A 20,799-nucleotide genomic window follows, 5' to 3' on the forward strand; every position below is an offset into this window, starting at 1 on the left:
TTGATTATAATATTTAATTATAATTAATCCAATTTTTAATTTTTTTATATTAATAATTAGTAAAAATAATTGTATTTTGTACTGAATTATTGTTGCTGTTGTTGTTTGAATTTAATTTTAGAAATAATTATTTATTTATAAATATTTAAAATATTGTATTTTTTTAGAATTAAAATAATGTATTTTCAATTTTTATTTATTTATTTTTTATACAGAGCTGATGTACGACTATTTGTCATTTTTAGTGTAAACTTACTGCTTGATAAATGACACATACCTCAAAGAATAGTCGACTTTGTAAATTTTTTCCCCATTTTTTGGGATATATTCGATGCAATATTATCTGATATCAAATATTATTCGATGTATTTTTCTTCTAAAAATATCTCTCTTCAAAAATATTACAAATATTTCACTGAAATGGCTCTAAAAATATAAAACCAAAGCTTCGTAACAGGAGAAAACACACCAAGGAAATTGTTCGCCGTATCGAAAGTTCGCTATATCGAGTGATCGCTACATCGGGAAACAATTCTTAATGTAGTGATCATTCGATGTAAAGAATTTTCTTTATAGTAAACAGTAAAGTTTTGTTAGTCGTTGATTTTAAATACACAGTGAATTCTTGATGTAGTGAAGATATAGTTCAGTCCTTTGATAGTTCCTTACGTTGACATCCCATCAGTTGATTCTTCCAATAGCGAACTTTCGAAATAGCGTATTATTACCACAGTATACTGTCGAAATAGTGTACTCTTTGCATAGTGTATTCGCAAAATAATGTCTTTTTGGCATAATAATCGTTCAAAACAGTGTAATCTTGGTATAGGGAACTCTCGAAATAGTGTATTCTCGATATAGCGAATGATTTAGCTCATACCTGTGAGATTTCACTATATCTACAGCTTACCGTATTTAATTATGTATGTATTTGTCTTAAATAGACATTTTATTGATTTAAAAATTAATTTAATTTCTTTAGATAATGAAGAAGTTTATCGCTTTACAACGAAAAACGTTTTATTTTTATGAGCCATACATCACAGCACTAATTAATAATTTAATAAGTATAATTAAAAATAAAGAGATAACTCGGTGTTAACGTTTGCGTCCCAACAAGCTATTAAACTTTGTTAATTAATTTTTTTAGTAAATTAAATTTCATTAAAGTATGAACTATAATTTGGTAATAATAATCATAAAAATATTATTTTTGGTTCAGTAAGGAAGTTCAAAATTTCCTTGAATTCGTATATTTTTAATTAATTAACTAAATAAACAAATGTCGGTGTATATAATAATATATTTTTAATATAAACATTTTAATATAATGCTTTTCTGGGATATAAATTGGCGTTTAATTGAAGTTCGAGTAATGAAATTAAAATAATGTAAATAGTGATTATCGAATTAAAATATTTAATTTAGTAATTAAAATTATTAGAATTTAACGTCCGTATCAGCATTTTTCGTAAGTATAGAAATTAAATCTCGCGGATACAGAGATAAAACTTGCGGATGAAAAGGTTAATGTCGTTGATATGGTCCGAATTCGCAGATGAAAGGCGGATATCCAGACAAATCAGAATTGTCGAAATTTATGAAATTTTATTTTATATTAAATTTTAAGTGTTTCTGTGTAAATGTAGAAATTATTTTAGTACGCATTATCTAAAATGATTAATAACAAATTCCTCTATATGATTTATGATAAATCACGACTATCCGTATTATTTAATATTTATGACAATTTCCTTCGTCCTTGAGAAAATTAATTAGAATCTACTTACTTTTAATTTTATTTCATAATTTTCTTGTTTTGTTTTGGTGAAATATTAGTTTATTTTTGTGTTAAACTTTTTATACAGATTTTGTTTCCTTAAAACAATTTCTTTTTAATATTTTAAAATTAAAAACAAGCGCTTATTACAGTATAAATTATTAATTTTGTATAAAAAATAATAATTTTGATAGAAAGCTTCTTCTTAGTTAAAACTCAGTAGTAAAGGAGAATGAAGGGCACAGAATGATCTTAAGAGCTTAAATATAATTTAGAGTTAATTTAATTTATCCGAAGGGCTTAAATTATGATGACGATTTTCTCTTTCTTCTCGAAGACATCATATTCTCATATTCATCATCTTATATTATGGAAGCCATTTCGATCTTAAATTATTCTAATGGGAATACGCGGGATGCAAATGAAGTCTGTTAATTTTTCATGAAGAAAACATAATTTGACTGATTTGTTGTAAGAAAATGAGTTAAAATTTAGCAAAACTTCGAATTAAATATAGATGCGCTAGGTAAAAATATGTTTTTAATTAAAAGCAATTGAATTTAAGTCATTGTTAAGAGAAAAATTATGTTTTTATCTAAAATATATAATTATTTTGCACAGCTTCAATTAGTAATTTTTATGTACAATAATATTTACATTACTAGAAAAGGATGAAAATACATAAGATGCTTTTTTCCAATTTTTATATTTTGATGTAACTTATAGTTACGTATAATAATAATATTTAACTCTTGTCTACTTCGATTGATCTTGAGTTATATTTAGGTTATATATTTATATTCGTAAGTACCGGATAAATATCATTCGGATAAGATTACTTTTTCTGGATAACTTTTCCAAGTGGTCATAATGTATTTTTGGATCCTATAGCAAACTTTATGCAATAACAACTTTCGTAACTAGTTTAGTCACTAACTTAATACGTAGTTTAGTAGCAAAATGGGCAGAATTTGTAGCATTAATTAAAATTACAGGATAGACAACGCATTAAGATCTATGGGAAGAGAGGTAGGAAAACAAGAAGAGTGATGCCTTTAAGAAAGATGCATAAGATTATTGAATAAACAGAGACTCGAATATTTCTTTCCTCCTTCAAATTTACTGTATAAAACATTTTATATGGTTTCTCCGTTATTTTGTAACATAAAAATAAAAACTTAATAGAAAAATCCATCTTCAATTCCAGAAATTGTTTCCGAATCAATCCAACATCGAATCGAATTTTATCAGTATTCAATCTTTAAAGTTTTATAGGAGAATTCGAGTGTGGCCACTCTATCAATTTCGACATTCGAAGCTTCGATCAGTTAACAAATATCAATTTTTTATATTAAATTTTTTTATAATTAAATAACTCGAAATGAAAATTAGCAATTACAGAATTCATTTTAGAATTTTTTTAGCTGACTTCTCATATTCAATCATGATTTTCAGTTTAATAAATATATTTTTTCCGTTGTCGAGTTTAACATCCGCAATCGATCAATTGCTATTGTTCGATCTTGAGAAATTCCGATCGATCAGACTGATATCGATTCTGTTATATGTCTACATTACAAAAATATAATCTTTTATATTCAAAAAATAAAAATTGTTTATTTTTATTGTCAAAATTCGTCTAGAAACACTGTGAAGTTGTCAAAGTTTCTTGAAAGTTTGACACTGCACTTCATACAAATTGTGATAATTCTCTTATTAGTATATTTATAATAAATCGGGATGTCCGTAGAAATGTCTGTCCGTAAATTTTGTGTCTAAGTAGATCGTAATTAAAAGTAAATGGAGATTAATTTTATATAATTTTGACAAGTTTTGGACCAATAAAAATGAGCCTTACGAAACAGCTTCGATTAATCTCAGATTTAACTTTTTCCGCTCGAGATATTCAATATTTTACACTAAATTTAAATAAATCGTTTTGAAATTTTCTTATCAAACTATTGATTTGAAATGTGTTAATTTTTCTAAGTGTTATTTTATAAAAAAGCAAACCCAAACTTATTTTAAATTGAATTGCATATCATTTTTATTTTAATATTTTATTAATAAATCTATGTGAATATAAACGAATTGTTGATGAATTTATCAAAAATATTTTATGCATAGTGTAAATGAATTCTTCACGTAGAGAAAAATCAATATTTCGTATAATTGACATACGGTATTTTAAATACCTCGAATGGATTTTACTCGATGTCTGCATGGTTGTTTGACCAAATTCTTAAGTTAATTATCAGTTATTCGTAAAAATAATGTTTTAAAATTTGCATAATGGTCCAGAAGCGAAAACGGAAGTTATTACGATTTCAAAAATCGCACTCCACGCATCAAAGTTTCGATAAGTCACGTGTAATAATCGCATTTTCCTTATAAATTTCAAATAGATTTTACTTTNGTTGATGAATTTATCAAAAATATTTAAGCATAGTGTAAATGACTTCTTCACGTAGAGAAAAATCAATATTTCGTATAATTGATATACGGTATTTAAATACCTCGAATGGATTTTTACTCGATGTCTGCATGGTTGTTTGACCAAATTCTTAAGTTAATTATTAGTTATTCGTAAAAATAATGTTTTAAAATTTGCATAATGGTCCAGAAGCGAAAACGGAAGTTATTACGATTTCAAAAATCGCACTCCACGCATCGCATCGTCGCGCATCAAAGTTTCGATAAGTCACGTGTAATAATCGCATTTTCCTTATAAATTTCAAATAGATTTTACTTTAATTTTTATGCCATCTTTCTTTTACTCCCCGTTGCAACTACTTCCAGTATTGCAATTACATTATATGTAATGTTATGCTAAATGCAATACACTAATTACAAAAATGGATGCAACACCTCACGCTGTATTCGCATTGCTAATGTTACCCAAATTTTTCAACCTTTAACAGATAGGAATACAATAGAATACACATTTTTACAACCTAATTGTTCTCGAAAATCTGCCTTAAAGCGAGCCGTAATATTTCTCGCGAACTCAGTGTCGTAAATTCGGTTACGTTTGTGAAACAGTCTAACTATATCACACAAAAGTGACTAATAAAGTGTAGCAATTCGTGCATCTATAACAGACATAAAGGTTGGTAGATTGATTGGTTTCATAAGATAGGACAATGTAACACGTGGGCAATCTACCAACGGGAAACGGGGGATTGCCTCTCGGGAGGACTTTCTATAGGAAATTAGGCCCTATTTAGGTATTAGACACGTGAATAAAACTAGAAAATCCATGCGGCAGTCCGGTGAAGCGCGAACCTATGACTAGTGTTGAGTGATCTTGGTATTTTATATCTTTGAAATATTTCATTCAGATCTTTAAAAAAATTAATCTGCAGTGATTCCAACAATAATCTATGGACTTTTTATGCAGAATGTTTTCAGAAGCTCATGGAAAATTTGAATAAGTTCTAAAAGGTTTATATAAAAATATATAAGCAAGAAAATTAATAAAAGTTGTTATTTTTTTGGTGTATGTAACCTAATTACTGATTTCTCAAATATTTATAATGTTATATAATTTGGAAATGCTTTAAATTATGTATAAATGCATAACAGTTATAAGTAACAATTTTTTCTTGCAACTTCTTGACATAACTATCAGAAAGCTACAAGAAATCAAATTTTTAACTATTTTTTTTTAAAATATATTTAAACATTCACAATGNAGTATGCTACTTTCAAGCTTAGCTGTTAAAGTATTCTCTGTACGCTTAACAAAAAAAAACATATATTAAATACTAGTATACAGGATGGCCCATAAATAAGTTAACCACTGCAAATATTAAACTAATGTCATAATTCAAATACTTTATTAGTTATATTTGTAAGGCCTATAAACTCCATGAATTTCCTAGTTAACTGACTTTTGGAGTGCCCTGTGTGTATTAAATGAAATAATATAAAATAGATTGAAAACAAATGTAAAATAGATAACATTTTGTCATTTTAATCTATTTTAATATTGACAATTCGTACGGATGTCTGCCCGTATAAATTTAATGAATGTATATAGTTGAAGGGTGATAGGTCTTCCCGAGACCCTTCTTCTTGATGTATAATTGATTTAAGATAAAAAAAATATGCATTAGCAACAATACATTTAGGCCTATATATAAAACCAAAAATTAATTACAAAAATAACAAAAATTTATATAAAATTATCTATAAATTGTTCAGAAAAACAATTCTCTTTTCTATTGTGAAAATTGAAATTTCTTCTTGATAAAGCAAAATATAAAAATATAGAGCAAAACTTTTTATTTTGTTTTTTACAAGAAAGTGGCAGGACATTTTTTACGCTTATTGGGCTGTAATTTGAAAAAAATGTAGACCTATAAATTTCCACTGTCGTCCGTCCGTCTGTCATTCCTTAATCTCAAGAACGGAATACAGGGACATGCCACTACTAATTTGATTTCCAAAGATATCTTTCATCTTCATACACTTCATACTTCAAAATTTCTACATTTTATTTTTTAATGTATGTTTTTACTAATTGGATAAGACTTTCATAATTTTATCGGAAAATAGAAAATGTCGACAATGTTTCTCTTTTCTTTATTATTTTTATATCAAGAATAGATTCGATAAGATTTGTGAAAATCTTGTTCCACAGAATTTTCAATAATTCATTGCTTAACAAGAAAATCGATGTCCAAAATACATCAATTGGAAATGTCAAGATGGCTTGACGGATGTTTCTTGCTCAGATTTCCTCTTCCAACACGTCTGCGATTATAATTATTTCACCGATTTTATTCAAATTTTAGAAAATATCTTTTTGGTTTTTCTGTTTTCAACCTCTTTTTTCCATTTAAATATATTCAAAATTTCCATGAAAGTAAGACAATAAACTTGAAATTTTCATAGTTTAAACATTGAAAATATATGTTTTAATGAAGGGAACGTCATACTGGAATAAGGCATTTATAGAGTATAATTTCGAACTCGGACCTTCTTCTAGAAGAGCAAGTCGCTCCTACATCCATCTTATACGGATTGTGATGAAGATTATCACAAAAAATTGATTATTATATCTATAAAAAGGATTAATTACAAGTTTGTAATTATTTCTAGGTTTTTAAGGATTATTAAAGATCAAAAGGGTCTAACTTACATTATAATTTATGAATTAAAGGGTTGTAAATCTAATGAACGGCATAAATATCATTGAAGCACTTAGATAGTATCTAAACGTGCATATCACTAATTATGCTTGATATAAACTTAGAGTGATAATAAAAATGGAAATATGACGAAAGATTTGAATATAATTAATTGGTCTAGATTCGTATATTTCTTATTTCTCTATTAATTGATTGAATGCTCTCTTCCTAACTAAAACTGATTATGGAATGTTTTATTGTTACAATGTCTTAATTAATAAATGAAAAGAACTTAGGTTCTTAATTATGCTCTATACAAGTACGCATATCTTAGAAGCTTGGATTAAAATTATATTAGGATCCCATTGCATATTCCTAAGTCAAAATAAAGTAGAGAACAAATCATTCTTGCAGCAAAAATAAGATATAGCATTAAGTGATAGGTTCGTTCAGGGAAGATATACGGGGTGATTCAAAAGTCACAGAAATTTTAAAAAATTAATAACTCACAAACTATTTACAGTAATATGATGCGGTTTTCACAGAAATGCTTAGAAAGAATTGGGAATGTGTAATAAAAAGTTTAGTACCAAAATAGTTACATTTCTTGCCATAGATGGCGCTTAGCATTTGTAAATTTGTTAAAATAAGAATAAAAAATTAAAAATGTTCTTAGTGTAAGCTCTAGTAACAACTACACAAATTATGTAATCTTATCAAGCGCCATCTATGGCAAGAAATGTAACTATTTTGTTACTAAAATTTTTATTACACATAAAAAATCCCAGTTCTTTCTAAGCATTTCTGTGAAACCGCATCATCTTACTGTAAATAGTTTGTGAGTTATTAATTTTTTTAAATTTATGTGACTTTTGAATCACTCTGTATATGACTATTCAACATTTTAGTATCGTAAAAGGTTTTTTCGTCTTTAAAGAAAATAATTATCTCCATAAATCCTGTCTGTTTGACTCTGTCAAAGAATAGATCCATCACGCTTCAAAAACAATCTTTTTAGAAAATAAATATGTAGAATTTTAGTAAATTTTAATTTAAAAAAAATGAGAGAAGTTAAATGAAAATGTACTTATTTAATGATATACACTCGTTGACAAAAAATTTACTCGTTGTGAAACCTCTTTAGAATAAAACTCGCATTTTATTAGCGAGAACGTAATGATGTTGGTAATAAGTGATTACAATATCACAGCAATGGCACGATTTTCTGTGGAACAACAATACAATTTAAAGGAACCTTTAGTAACTTGTAGGATCTCCTATTGCCCGGACAGTCGAAACAATATAGTTGATATTCTGCGTAAATTTACCCACGGATATTGCAACTACCACTCCAAATCCCTCAAGTAGTAGATGGAGGAAGTGTGGCAACGTGACGGAGATTTCTAGAAAACTCTAGTTGTGTGTAGCCGAACATTATCTTGTTGGAAAAAGGCTGTTTGCAGCCCTGTCACTAAATGAGGGCGCAGGATTTCGTGAGCGTACAGCTGTGGCGTCAATGTCCCTCACACCACTACTAGGAGTTGCTTATAATTGTATAAATGAAGAAATCACAAATTTTTATATCTTACGTATATCCTGCTGTCAAAATCTGGCGTAATAGATAAATAGGTTACGATGGCCAAAAACAGGATAATGTAAATAAAAGTACTGTGAATTCACCCAAATGTTGTATAAAAGCAAACAATGATAAATTAAGATAACAAGAAAAAAAAAGATAAATATTGTTATGGAATTCGGTGAATAAATTCGGTTTGTGGATAGAAATATGATTCGAAGAGAGGAATGCATTCTAATGAATTAAATTGATGAAGCTGGAGAGGAAATTGTTACCAGAAAAAAATGAGAATAAAATTAAAAGCTGATAAGAGAATTAAAAGTCATATTTCGTAAAAAAGCATTTTTTTATTTACTTTAAGATTATCTTCTCTTCGGCAATTAATCATTTTTTTATTTAAAAAAATTAAATTTTTATCTTTTAAAGTTAATTAATTGGTTGGTATACTCGGTTTTTAATCCAATCATTGTTTAAAAGGCTCTAAAAATATAAAACCAAAGCTTCGTAACAGGAGAAAACACACCAAGGAAATTGTTCGCAGTATCGAAAGTTCGCTATATCGAGTGATCGCTACATCGGAAAACAATTCTTGATGTAGTGATCATTCGATGTAAAGAATTTTCTTTATAGTAAACAGTTTTGTTAGTCGTTGATTTTAAATACACAGTGAATTCTTGATGTAGAGAAGATATAGTTCAGTCCTTTGATAGTTCCTTACGTTGACAGCCCATCAGTTGATTCTTCCAATAGCAAGCTTTCGAAATAGCGTATTATTACCACAGTATACTGTNGAGAATTAAAAGTCATATTTCGTAAAAAAGCATTTTTTTATTTACTTTAAGATTATCTTCTCTTCGGCAATTAATCATTTTTTTATTTAAAAAAAATTAAATTTTTATCTTTTAAAGTTAATTAATTGGTTGGTATACTCGGTTTTTAATCCAATCATTGTTTAAAAGACAAACTGACGTATTCATCACTTTTTTTTGAAAAAAATTCGATTTTAAAAGACGAAGAACGTCTGGAAACACTTTCAATACTTGCTTTGAAATATGACGTTTCAAAAGTGAGAAACTTTTTCATATTTTTGAGATATTTGCAACTTTCTAGTTCGATATTTTACGTAAATTACATTTATTCATTTTATAAAATATTTCCAAAAGAATTTAATTTTAGTTAATAGTATTGAATCTTATTGATTAAAAGACTTTTATATTTTCTAAATGGCATTTTCAATATATTTTTTTTTTTTTTTTTTTGAAAATTTTTCATCAATCAGATTTAAATTTAACTTCTAAAAATTTTTAAATAATTTAAATTTGATAAATAATAATGAAATAATCATGCCATATTACGCCGTATCCTGTTTTAAGATTTGAACACTCCTATTTATGAGAATGAGCTTTTCCCATTCAACGTCATCACATTCTTTGACGTGTCTACCTCGTGCGGACAGACTATTATTTCATTACATATTTCTTTATTTAAAAAATTATACCTAATTTCATATTTTATTTAACTAAACTTATGTCAGTTTGTAAATAACGTCGAAAACTTTGTTTGTTAATTAATAAAGATTTAGTATGTTAATTAACATATTTATAGAAACAATCCAATTCTAAGTATAAAGATAGAGGCCGAACCCACAAATTTTGGGAGGCCCATGGGAGGCCGAACCCACAACTTTTGTGAATGTATAATGTTATGTGAATAATTTTCATTGTTTTAAAGCCAACGTTTGTTTGTATTATATTAATATGTTGCACAATGTTTCGGACAGAGCTAGCGGCTTCTCGAATAATTGAAAATATTAAATTTAATTGGATTAAAAAAAGGGGAAAACTAATAGCGAGATTGCGGCCGAAGTTTTCATCTCTAAAACGTGAACGTCTAACGTCGAGCGCCGCTATCTTGTAAACGGCGCTCGACGTTAGACGTTCGCGTTTTAGAGATGAAAACTTCGGCCGCAATCTCGCTATTAAATATGCACAAAGAGATAAAAAATACAAAAAATACTCGCAGAAACTTGACTATAACTACTATTCCCACGAGTATTCAGTTCAATTCAGAGTAAAGATTAATTAAAGGTTGTCATGTTCTCTGCTAAAATCAGCAAAAAATACTACAGATTTTGTGTTTGAAGACTATACTTACTGTATAAAAGGTTCATAAAGAAACTGATAAACAGTTTAAGAAAATTTTAAAACGCGTTTTAGTTACATTCCTTATCGAAGACAACACAATATCATGAAAAAGATCTAACTGTAAAAAATATAATTTGAAGTAGTAGAAGCAAGTAAAAACATAAAAATACAGAACTGTATTCAAACTCTGAATATCTTTCTATTTGAATAAAGTCACAATAGGCCCGTTACATTTTTATAGAAACGATTGGATAATAAGAATTGATCAGATGACAATAGACAGGAAGAGGCGCACGAAAAATGAGAGGATGAAATCATGAAATTTGCTGGATTAACGTAAAGAGAACAACAGGAATAGACGTAACTGCGAAACCTTTAGTTTGGTTTAATGGGATATAGCAACACAAGAAGTGGGCGATCTTCCGAGGAGGATGTTATCCGGGCGGACTTCTATGGGAAACTAGCCTCTAGATGTTCGGATGTTGGACACGTGAAATGAACCGGAAAACTTCATCTGGCTAGCCCATTGGTGAGGCGCAATCCGTGAACAACTACCCAATATTCAGTGGTAGTTGACCCTTTCTAAAATAAGATTACAGTAATGTCTAAAAATATATTTTATTATATCTATTTTTCACAAACATAAAACACAATCGAAACACTATTATAGTGTTTTAAATCTTAATTTAAAAATAAATTAAGAGCAATGCAACATGTATAAATAAATTAATGATGCAAATTTTCAAATCTCATCTTCCTCTTTTCAAGATAATTAATTGATTTTAAAACAAACGTCAGACTTTTTAATATTACATTTCTATATTTTTAAACATTTTAAAATACAGTTAATCGAATTTGCACAACTTAACTTTTACATTAAATTTAATGACATATTTCTTGATTGATTATAAAATATTTAATTCATTACCTTCTGACAGATCAATGAATGGATCTAAATTTAAACGGGAATATTCTTTAAATAAAACTATTAAAAGAATTCAAATGCTGCGAGTTTAAAGTTGTAATTGGAATTATTTAGTACTGTAATATGTCGCATAGTCACGGGGAAAAGGAATAAGAGTTTGCTCTTGTCTCTCCCCTGACTGCTACAAAATATCAAGCAATTGATACGTGCCACTTTCAAGCCTTCTACACTTTATAGTATTAAATAATATTGCTAACAAATTTTTGGACAGTAACATTAATGCGTATCAAAATAATATTCTAATGCAGATTGCGCGATAGAAACCGTTAATAATGAATAGAGAGGTTGCGGCCGACGTTATTTTTTGTGTCTTTAAAAAGGGACCAGTTTAATCCTGTAGCAAGGAATAAATCATTGGGGGCTGTAGAAGTAAGCTGTAAAAAGTCTGACTAGTATCAGTCAACACTCGGCCTATTAGCTACAGTCTAAGTGTAAAAAACAGTAGCCCAAGTTTACGTGATGAAAGCGAAAATATATATTACATATACTACATATAGACACTACTGACTAAGATCTATGAGGTGCTAAGCTCTCCCAGCTTAGCACCTCATAGCCCCCTACTGCTATGGCTCTAAGCAAGTTTCTCATAGAAAGTCTTCCCGGAAGACAGATTGCCCGTGTTGCGTTGCACATCCCGTCAGTTCTGTCCATATATTTAAGATTCACTTATCAAACCCAAGTTTCTAGACAAGCGATTTCGTATAACATAGTTGTGAAGTTACTATTAACTTTTGTGTAGTACGAAATCAAGTTATACGAGACTAAATGCCGTTAGGAAAAGCGAACTATGTTCGAAAGCTAACAAAAATCTGTCGAGTTTGCAGGAACAGAAGATCCTGCAGCAACAACAATTCTAATTTTCATTTTTTACAGTCCGGATTGTCGTATAATTTAAATTTGAACCTTGTGCAACGTATGATACTTCCTTTTTCAACACAATTCAAAATTTACATATTTGATTTTAGAAAAATAGTTTTTTTCAGCAGTGCTGTTTTTACTTGAATTCAGCATTACCATAACAGAGAAATTATTCCAGTATAATCCTTTATAAAAAATTTACTTCCTTAAGAAAAAACACTTTAAAAAATTAATCACCGATCAAACAAAATTCAAAATAGCACTTTTTAAATCTTAAAAATCACAAACAGCACTCTTCGTTGTCAAATAGTTTATTTAATGGTCTCTAACAAGCAAAAGTTCTGTAGCATAGAACCTATCAGGGAATTCCCCAACAGAATAAATTGTGAGATTTCCCATTTTTTTAAACAGCAAGCGGATCGACAATGGGGATTCGCTGAAAAAATAAAAATGTCAAAAAAAACTACATCATTACACAAATTACATGTCAAAATTACAAAAATTACAACAGGTTGCAATTCTTTAGCCGTGCTAAAGGGAAGCCATGTTATAGAAATTCCACGTTATACGAAAATTGTCAGTATATGTTAAATTCAAATTTTATCGTAAAATTTTATCGTAGATTGTATTGATGGGATAAGACAACGCAACACGAGGGATCAGAAAATAAGAGTACCTTTCTGACGTCTTTCTACGGGAAATTGTCCCTAATTAGGTGCTACATACGTGAAGAAAATCCAGAAAACTCCATGTGGTCAATCCCTTAGTCTGATGCAAAACAACGACCAATTACCAGTTTATAGCAGTGTTATCCACTCCACCACTGGTGGGCCACAATAATTTTTATATACAAATGTGTTTATATTCTTTCTAAACTTCAATAAAGTATATTTGCAATTATTATAATATATATATCATTTCTTCACACGCAATTCTTTTATTTCATACTAGCAGCACTATATCTACATTCATTCCGGCTCCCGCCAATTCAAGCTAAACGTGGTTCTCGGTTACTTTTGACTTTTTTCTTTCTGAGTTTCCATGATTTTGAAGCAGCGACGCAACTATCGACACCTGTAAAAATGGCCGCTGGGCAGCTCACGCGGTTTCTCGTTTTTGGCCTCGGGCAGCGCAGCAGCCACGTCACTGACGTTATAAACGCGTCATCACTCCCAGTGATCTGATTGGTCAACATCTACATCTACATCAGTGATTCTCAAACTTTTTCGATCCACCGCCCCCTTTGTTCCATAAAGTTATACCCAACGCCCCCTAACCCATTTTCTCTTGTGTGAGAAAAGGATTGGAAATATTCTTAGGAAAACTTTTCTATGAATCTCACACTTTGTGCCCTTACTGTACATTGTTCTCATCATCTGGAAACCATTAAACGCAATGTTTCCTCTTATCAGCCCCAATTTTGCCTTTGGTCACCGTTCAATACCCTGCCTCTATCATAGATCTATTCATCGCGCCAGAAGGGGGCGTTATTGCTTACTTTGAGAAACGCTGAGCTAAAATAAAAGTCAATGTGTTAGAAATATTCAAGTTGTGACCTTCAATAAAAAATAAAAAATATATATTCCGTCGAATTTTTATATATAGAATTTGTCTGCCGTCGCCCCTCTATATTTCCTTAACGCCCCCCAATTCTCTTTGAGCCTTCTACTGCCCCCCTGAAAGCCTCCAGCGCCCACAAGGGGGCGTTATCGCCCACTTTGAGAAACGCTGATCTACATTTTACGGCCAGAAAAAAATTTTCCACCTAGCCCATCTCGAGTTGATTTTCCAAAAATTTTACGGACGAGGGAGGTAAAATTTTTCTGGTTTTGGCTTTCAGTTTACGTTTTTAGTGGTGTTTTTCTGTAAGTGTGACTCCAACCTTACTGTATATTCAATGAAAAATTCTTCTGAAAAACAACTCGATTCCAAAAATTTTTTAAATTTATTTTAAACAAAATTAATATTTGATTCGCTCTTGCGGGGCGTGCTATCAGATCGACTTGACCAATCTTGTTACGAATAATAATACCGATTTTATGAGGGAAAACAAATACTGTAGTTGAAAATAAGAGCCAATTATTTTATTTGAAATCCAATTAAAAAAATTTGAATTTTAATTATTTAACCTCTATCTACATTAATAACACGTAAGATATCACATTCCCTGTTTGCTTCCGCCATTTTAAATTTATACAGCGCTCTCTACATTGCTTTGGAATCGTCATAATGCATAGTGCAATCTGAATATAGTACAGTATTTTGTTAAAGCATATTTGCAAAATAAATTTTGCGTGTACAGAAATTACATTTGGCAATATTTTATCGATAACCAAGTCCTATTTTTACAAACAAATCCTCCATTATAAAGGTGCAAGTTCACTAGCGTAGAATATATTCATTTGCCTTATTTTCCTTTAGTTTTAGTGTGAAAGACAATAATTTTTATTGAAAACTAGCAAACGTGGAGTTAGTTATTTGTAGCTCATATCTGACTCGGTATTTTTGCTAACTGCATTAATTTTTTGATCATACATCATCTTGATGACACACACACGCTTTTCTATCTAGTTAAGAAACACAGCGTTTTTATCTAGTAGCAAAACACTCCGATTTACTTATCTGATTTCTTTTTATTTAATTTAATTTTTTAATGCTGGGACAGCTGTTGTAGACAACGTACACCATCTTTCAGGATTGTGGATCGTGTTCACATGATCGAAACAAATTCTTAAGAAACTATAGATCTACAAAAGACTTTCTGTAAGAATCCTTGACATTTACTTACCATAAAAGCATTAAATTATATTTTAATTATTTTTACATAAATAACTCAATAATAAATCACAATAAAATTACTTCTACAAATATCAAAAACATTTTTAATTAGTAATAAAATAACTTTAAACATGTAATTTAATTATACTTAATTAATTAAATTTATTTAAATACAAAAACTAGTTTTATTCTGAATAATTAAAATGTTAACTAATTAAAATATGTACTTTTTACGGAAAAATTAAAAATAGATTTAACTATAAGATTTATTTATAAAGAAAACTTGGTTCGGTTCTCCGTCGGGAGTCAGAACCCACAGCTTTTTTGGTAGACGTAATGCTGTAAAGTACAATGATGTTTTCATGTGTAAAATGCTAAAAACCCAAGGTTCGTAAATCTTATTATATATTTTCGCGTAACAAATAAGAATTTTGCTTCACTAATATAATTTAATTATTATTTCGATGGTTTCATTTAATTCGGACATAAATCTATAAGAATAATTTTATAAAAATACTTTAAAATCAATTTATGTATCTATACGCGAACAGAAGATATCGATTCCTCATAATTTGATTTAAAACTTATTTTTATGAAGTTTATTTTCATAAATTTAATTCATCTTTTCGTTACTATAGCAATCGAAAATTTAAATTTCCATAAAGATTCTGTCCTTGATATCTATTTAATTTATCCAAAAATCAATTTAGTCTGGAAAAATTGCGTTATAAATTATATATTTTTCCCTATGTGCAAAGAATTTACTGAAAAATAAAAAGAGTGATGAGTATATTTAATAAAATTTACGAATTCTTATTTTGTTCCTTAATCTATTTTTTTTCATGATATTTACTTATATAAACTTAAAAATTTAGATATGAACTCACGTCTCAAATTTTTATTCAATTATTTTTTTGTTAATAAAATGCATTACGTTCTTTTATTTTAATGATTTATTAATTTTTCTTTATTTTAATAAATTATTCGGAATTTATTTTCTTATTTCATATAATTTCAGTCCATAAAATTATATAAATAAAACAGTAATAATTTATTTTTAAAAATAAATTATATCTTAAAACGCATTTCGATACGATTTCCTTTCAAAATTCCTACAGAAAAGTATTGTAAAAATTTTAAATGTCTAGAATTTTTTCTATAAATTTAAGAGAATTTAAATATTTAAATTTGTCTTTATTTTATAATGGCTAATTTTTGTATGTTCGAGTGACTTGAATCAGATCTTTTTATTTATAGAGCGTGTCAGTCTCAGTGTCTGTTCTTACGCTCACTTTCATATCCATCGACCGTTGGTATGCCATCTGTTATCCTTTCAAGTTCAAGAGCACAGCGGGAAAAGCCAAGGCAGCCATATTTTCCATTTGGATCACTTCCTTACTCTTGGTATTACCAGACGTGATTGTGTTGGATACGAGAATGCATCCGAGTTTAAAAGTGGAAACACACTACTTGACTGATTGCGCTTACACGTGGAGCGACGATAACACCCAAATTTATCAGTTGGTTATTGTTCTTATACTATATGTAGCACCCTTCGCTCTCATGTCGGTTCTTTACTACCAAATTGCTCGAGTTCTTTGGAATAAGAACATTCCGGGAAGTGGTGAATCCGAACTTACTAACAGATCACGTAAGTAATTTCTTTTTATAGGTCTACAACGTATATTAAAGTTCATTTCGACTTTAAAATAACATAAATATGATTATATATAATAATTTGAATAACTAAAATAATTTAATTATATTAACTTAATATTAATACAGTAAGATCCCGCTTAACGTTCCTAGAAGACAAAACGCTAAACGAAACAGCGTTAAACGAAGTCATTTTAACACAGAGTAAATAGGGAAAGCAGATTTTACTTTAATTTTAAGTTATTTTTATATTAATTTGTATAATAATATATGTTAAATAACACATAAACATATGCACACAGAAATGTAAAGTTCATTTTTTGTGAAGGTCCTGACTTTTCTGAATTTTTTTTTTTTTGCAATAAAGTGGTGAAGTTTCGTTTGTCGCTTTTTTCTTTCCTTAAGCAAATGTCGGTAGCAAGAGATCGCATCCAAAACGCCTCGTCTCGCGTTTGCACTTCTTTCAAAATCTGGATCATTCGCTACAATTTGATCGACGATTTCGGTTATCGTTACCAAACTTTTACTAAGGAATTTTCCAGTTATACACGAATTCCTTGTTCTGCCAATTCTCGAAGGTCGTTGTTGGTAAGACTCTCACCAGAAACCTGCGGTAACTCCTCAATATCCTGCTCGTCTACATCTTCTAGTCCCACTGTATCGATTAGATTGACAATTTGGTCAATGATAGGCTCTTCTCTTGATTTGATCAATGATAGGTTGAGAATTCTTGGATACCTTCGGCCATAACTTCTTCCACATTTCGTTCATGCATTTTTCAGTTAATTCTTGCCAAGAGAAGTCGATATTTCATATGGCATCCTTGATGATATAATTTTTTCCAAAATTGGACCACACCGACATAGATTTAAGGAAAGTACAGCGCTACGACGAAATGCCACCTTTTGCTGATTGGTTCGTGTTCGGGAATAATCGTATTATATAGGATTCAATGAAATGCCGCGATAATTTGAATCAACGCAAATTTTGAGCTTGTTTTAAGGCTTCGAGCAGACTGCGTCATATCGAATCAGCGTTATCGAGGCATCGTTAAGCGGGGTTTTATTGTATTAATGTTTAATAAATAATTCAATTTTTCCCAATTAATTGTATATTTTGTGTTTTAATTATTTAAAACTCAATATTAAGCAAATAATATTAAACAAATTAAATTTATGAGCATAAATAGTCCTTTGCAATACTTCTAAGATATGTTGCTACAAATATTTATAACATCTCGACGCTGATCGGTTTAATATGTTATCGATTTAACAACTATTGGTGAGAGGATTAAGAGTGGGAGGAGATTTCGCTTATTTTACATTTAAGACGGATCTACATAATCAATATGTTATCTAAATGTTGTAATATATAATTTACATAGATTTTTTAATATATGAAAATTTTATTTTAGTACTTTTTTTATATGTAACTATTGATACAAAAATATTTATGAAAAGATTTTTTTGTGATTTGTTGTTTATTTTGTAAAAAATTATTTTTTATACAAAATAAATAATTTTAATAAATAAATAAAATTTCTTTATAAAAATTTTTGTNTCCCGAAAATCCCGGGATTAGGAAAACTTAATCCCGAAAATTTTGGGACTGAAAAGTGGTCGGGATCCCGGGATCCCGATTTTCGAGATCCCGGGATCAAATCCTCTACTTGTAACGTTATACTGTAAAAATATCTAAAATTTCTGTATTTTTGTCAAATATACAAATAAGTGTCTACGATTTTGTATATTTAATATAAACTGCGCGAATAGATATATTTTACTTATTAATATTGCAGTTATTTAATATTTACGCAATGTGGCGCGCGCGCCGCGCGGAACCTTAAGTCATGTCATCTAATGCGAGGTACAGCTTTTTTCGCTTTCGTTTTATTTTAAACTCTCTTATTTCTGCCCGTTATTAATAAATTCATAAAAAAATTATAATTTCAGCTGTCATTTCTCTAAAACATATAGTAACACGCAATAATTTATAAAGTTTTATAACGTAATTAAAATTAATTACAATTAGAAACTTACTTAAAATTAATTTTTCAAAGCTATTGACTTTCGAAACTGTTATTAAAGCGTATTTTTTTTTTATTTTCTAAATGAAAATTATTTCTTGTCAAATTTAATATTTTTAATTAACGAGAAATGTTTAATTATTCATTAAGAAATCTTTTAATGAAGATAAAGTAAACATAACTCTTAAATTAATCGACCAAGAATTTATAATAAAGAATGATTAATTTTCAATAAATTTACTACATTTACTTTAATAAATTTCCATTAATTTATCGTCTATACTTTAAAAATCTTTCTACGGAGTTCGTGTGTTTGTTTATCTAAAATTATTGTTTTTAAATGTTGTTGTTGTTTATCCAACAAATTGCTTAATTGTTCGATTATTGACAAACTTTATGTACCGTTAAAGCAGTTTCGTATGTCATTAAAGTTACAAAAGAAACTTCTTCAACCTTTAAGTACAACGAATTGATGTTGTACTGTACTGAAACTGCGCGCGCCAAGCGCGACCGTAGTTTCAGTACACAAACGTAAGATAATTTTACTGTAACACATTAAATTAAACATTAAATGAAAATTATTATAAATTCACTTTTTATTTTTTGTAAAGACTTTTTATAATAAATATTTTTTTAATCGTTATAGATAAATTTAAAACGTTCAAAAATTAATTCTAATTAGTTGTTTTTGTTTATTGCATATTTAAAAACGTTTTACATCGTGCACTACTGTTACGTAATAAGAAAAATAACAAATACAGTACTTAATAAAATTGAAACGAGGGGGGAAATACACATTGTTACGTAATAACCTATTTTACAATTTCGTTATTTTCTATTATTACGTAAATAGAGTCATACTTTCTATTAAGAATTTGTTATTTTTACTATTATTACGTGAAAATGAAACCTTACTAATGTAAAATTTCTGGTAAAAGTAGCAAAGAAAACTGAAAGAAATGGTGCCTTGCGACACACCACATCACAAGCAACTTTTGCAGGACAAATCAGATCAAGAAGGAAGGCAGCTAAGATGCTTATAGCTGTTATTGTCATGTTTGGTTTGTGTTATTTACCAGTACATCTTATAAATACTCTTAGGTAAATATATAAATCTTCTAATAAAACATTTATAAATTATTATTATTATAAATTATATTTTTATTTGCAGGTACACAACGGGATTACCACAGACACACTCTACAACGGTGGCATCTCTCATATCCCATTGGCTATGTTACGCCAACAGCGCCATAAATCCACTTATTTATAATTTTATGAGTGGTAGGTTATAAACTGAAGTCGTAAACACTTGTAAATTTGAAAAGAGGAAGGTCGTTGATATGAAATTAAATTTTTTTACCTTAATTTTAGGGAAATTTCGTAAAGAATTCCGCAACACATTTACTTGTATGTGTTGGAGGGAAGGTTACAGAGGACGAAGTCGCACGCCGGTTAACGCATATTTCTGTCGTTATACAACAGCCACGAAGGGAAACGAAGGAAATTTTTGTCAAAAACAAAGATATCATTAATTGTTTAACACGTTTTCGTGCTCATAATTTGAATGGCTTGTATAAAACCATGCTCAAATTCGCCAGTAATTTGGATTTCTTTGCCTATAAATTACTAAAAATATTCTTTAAAACGATAGTTATAAATGTTTAAATTTAGGTAAATTATTTTTAAATACAAAATATAAATATTTTTCTTTAATATCTAAATAGTCGTATTTAATTTTTTTGAAAATAAGTAAATATCCAGTAGATATAAATATATATAATTGTATAGATATAATTATCTAGTCCATTGGTTGTGCTCAAAAAGATAGAAATATATGTATTAAATCAATGTTATTTAA

General features: G+C 28.9%; 1 protein-coding gene across 2 annotated transcripts in view; it reads left to right on the forward strand.

Annotated features, from left to right (window-relative positions):
* The window catches only part of LOC111636819 (orexin receptor type 1-like), an 82,750-nt gene extending 62,124 nt beyond the window's left edge, over window positions 1-20,626 (forward strand). The window contains exons 3-6 of one of the 2 annotated variants that reach the window (XM_023382158.1): window positions 16,514-16,907; window positions 19,877-20,039; window positions 20,110-20,222; window positions 20,313-20,626. In XM_023382158.1, the coding sequence (XP_023237926.1) occupies window positions 16,514-16,907; window positions 19,877-20,039; window positions 20,110-20,222; window positions 20,313-20,473 (831 nt within the window). In that variant the 3' untranslated portion in view covers window positions 20,474-20,626. The remainder of the gene's footprint in view (window positions 1-16,513; window positions 16,908-19,876; window positions 20,040-20,109; window positions 20,223-20,312) is intronic. The other variant, XM_023382159.1, reaches the window with a different exon arrangement.
* Window positions 20,627-20,799: the final 173 nt, after the last annotated feature.

Source organism: Centruroides sculpturatus, unplaced genomic scaffold (genome assembly GCF_000671375.1).
Source record: "Centruroides sculpturatus isolate CEXI.00-Female unplaced genomic scaffold, Cexi_2.0 scaffold975, whole genome shotgun sequence".
NCBI classification, from domain to species: Eukaryota; Metazoa; Arthropoda; class Arachnida; order Scorpiones; family Buthidae; genus Centruroides; species Centruroides sculpturatus.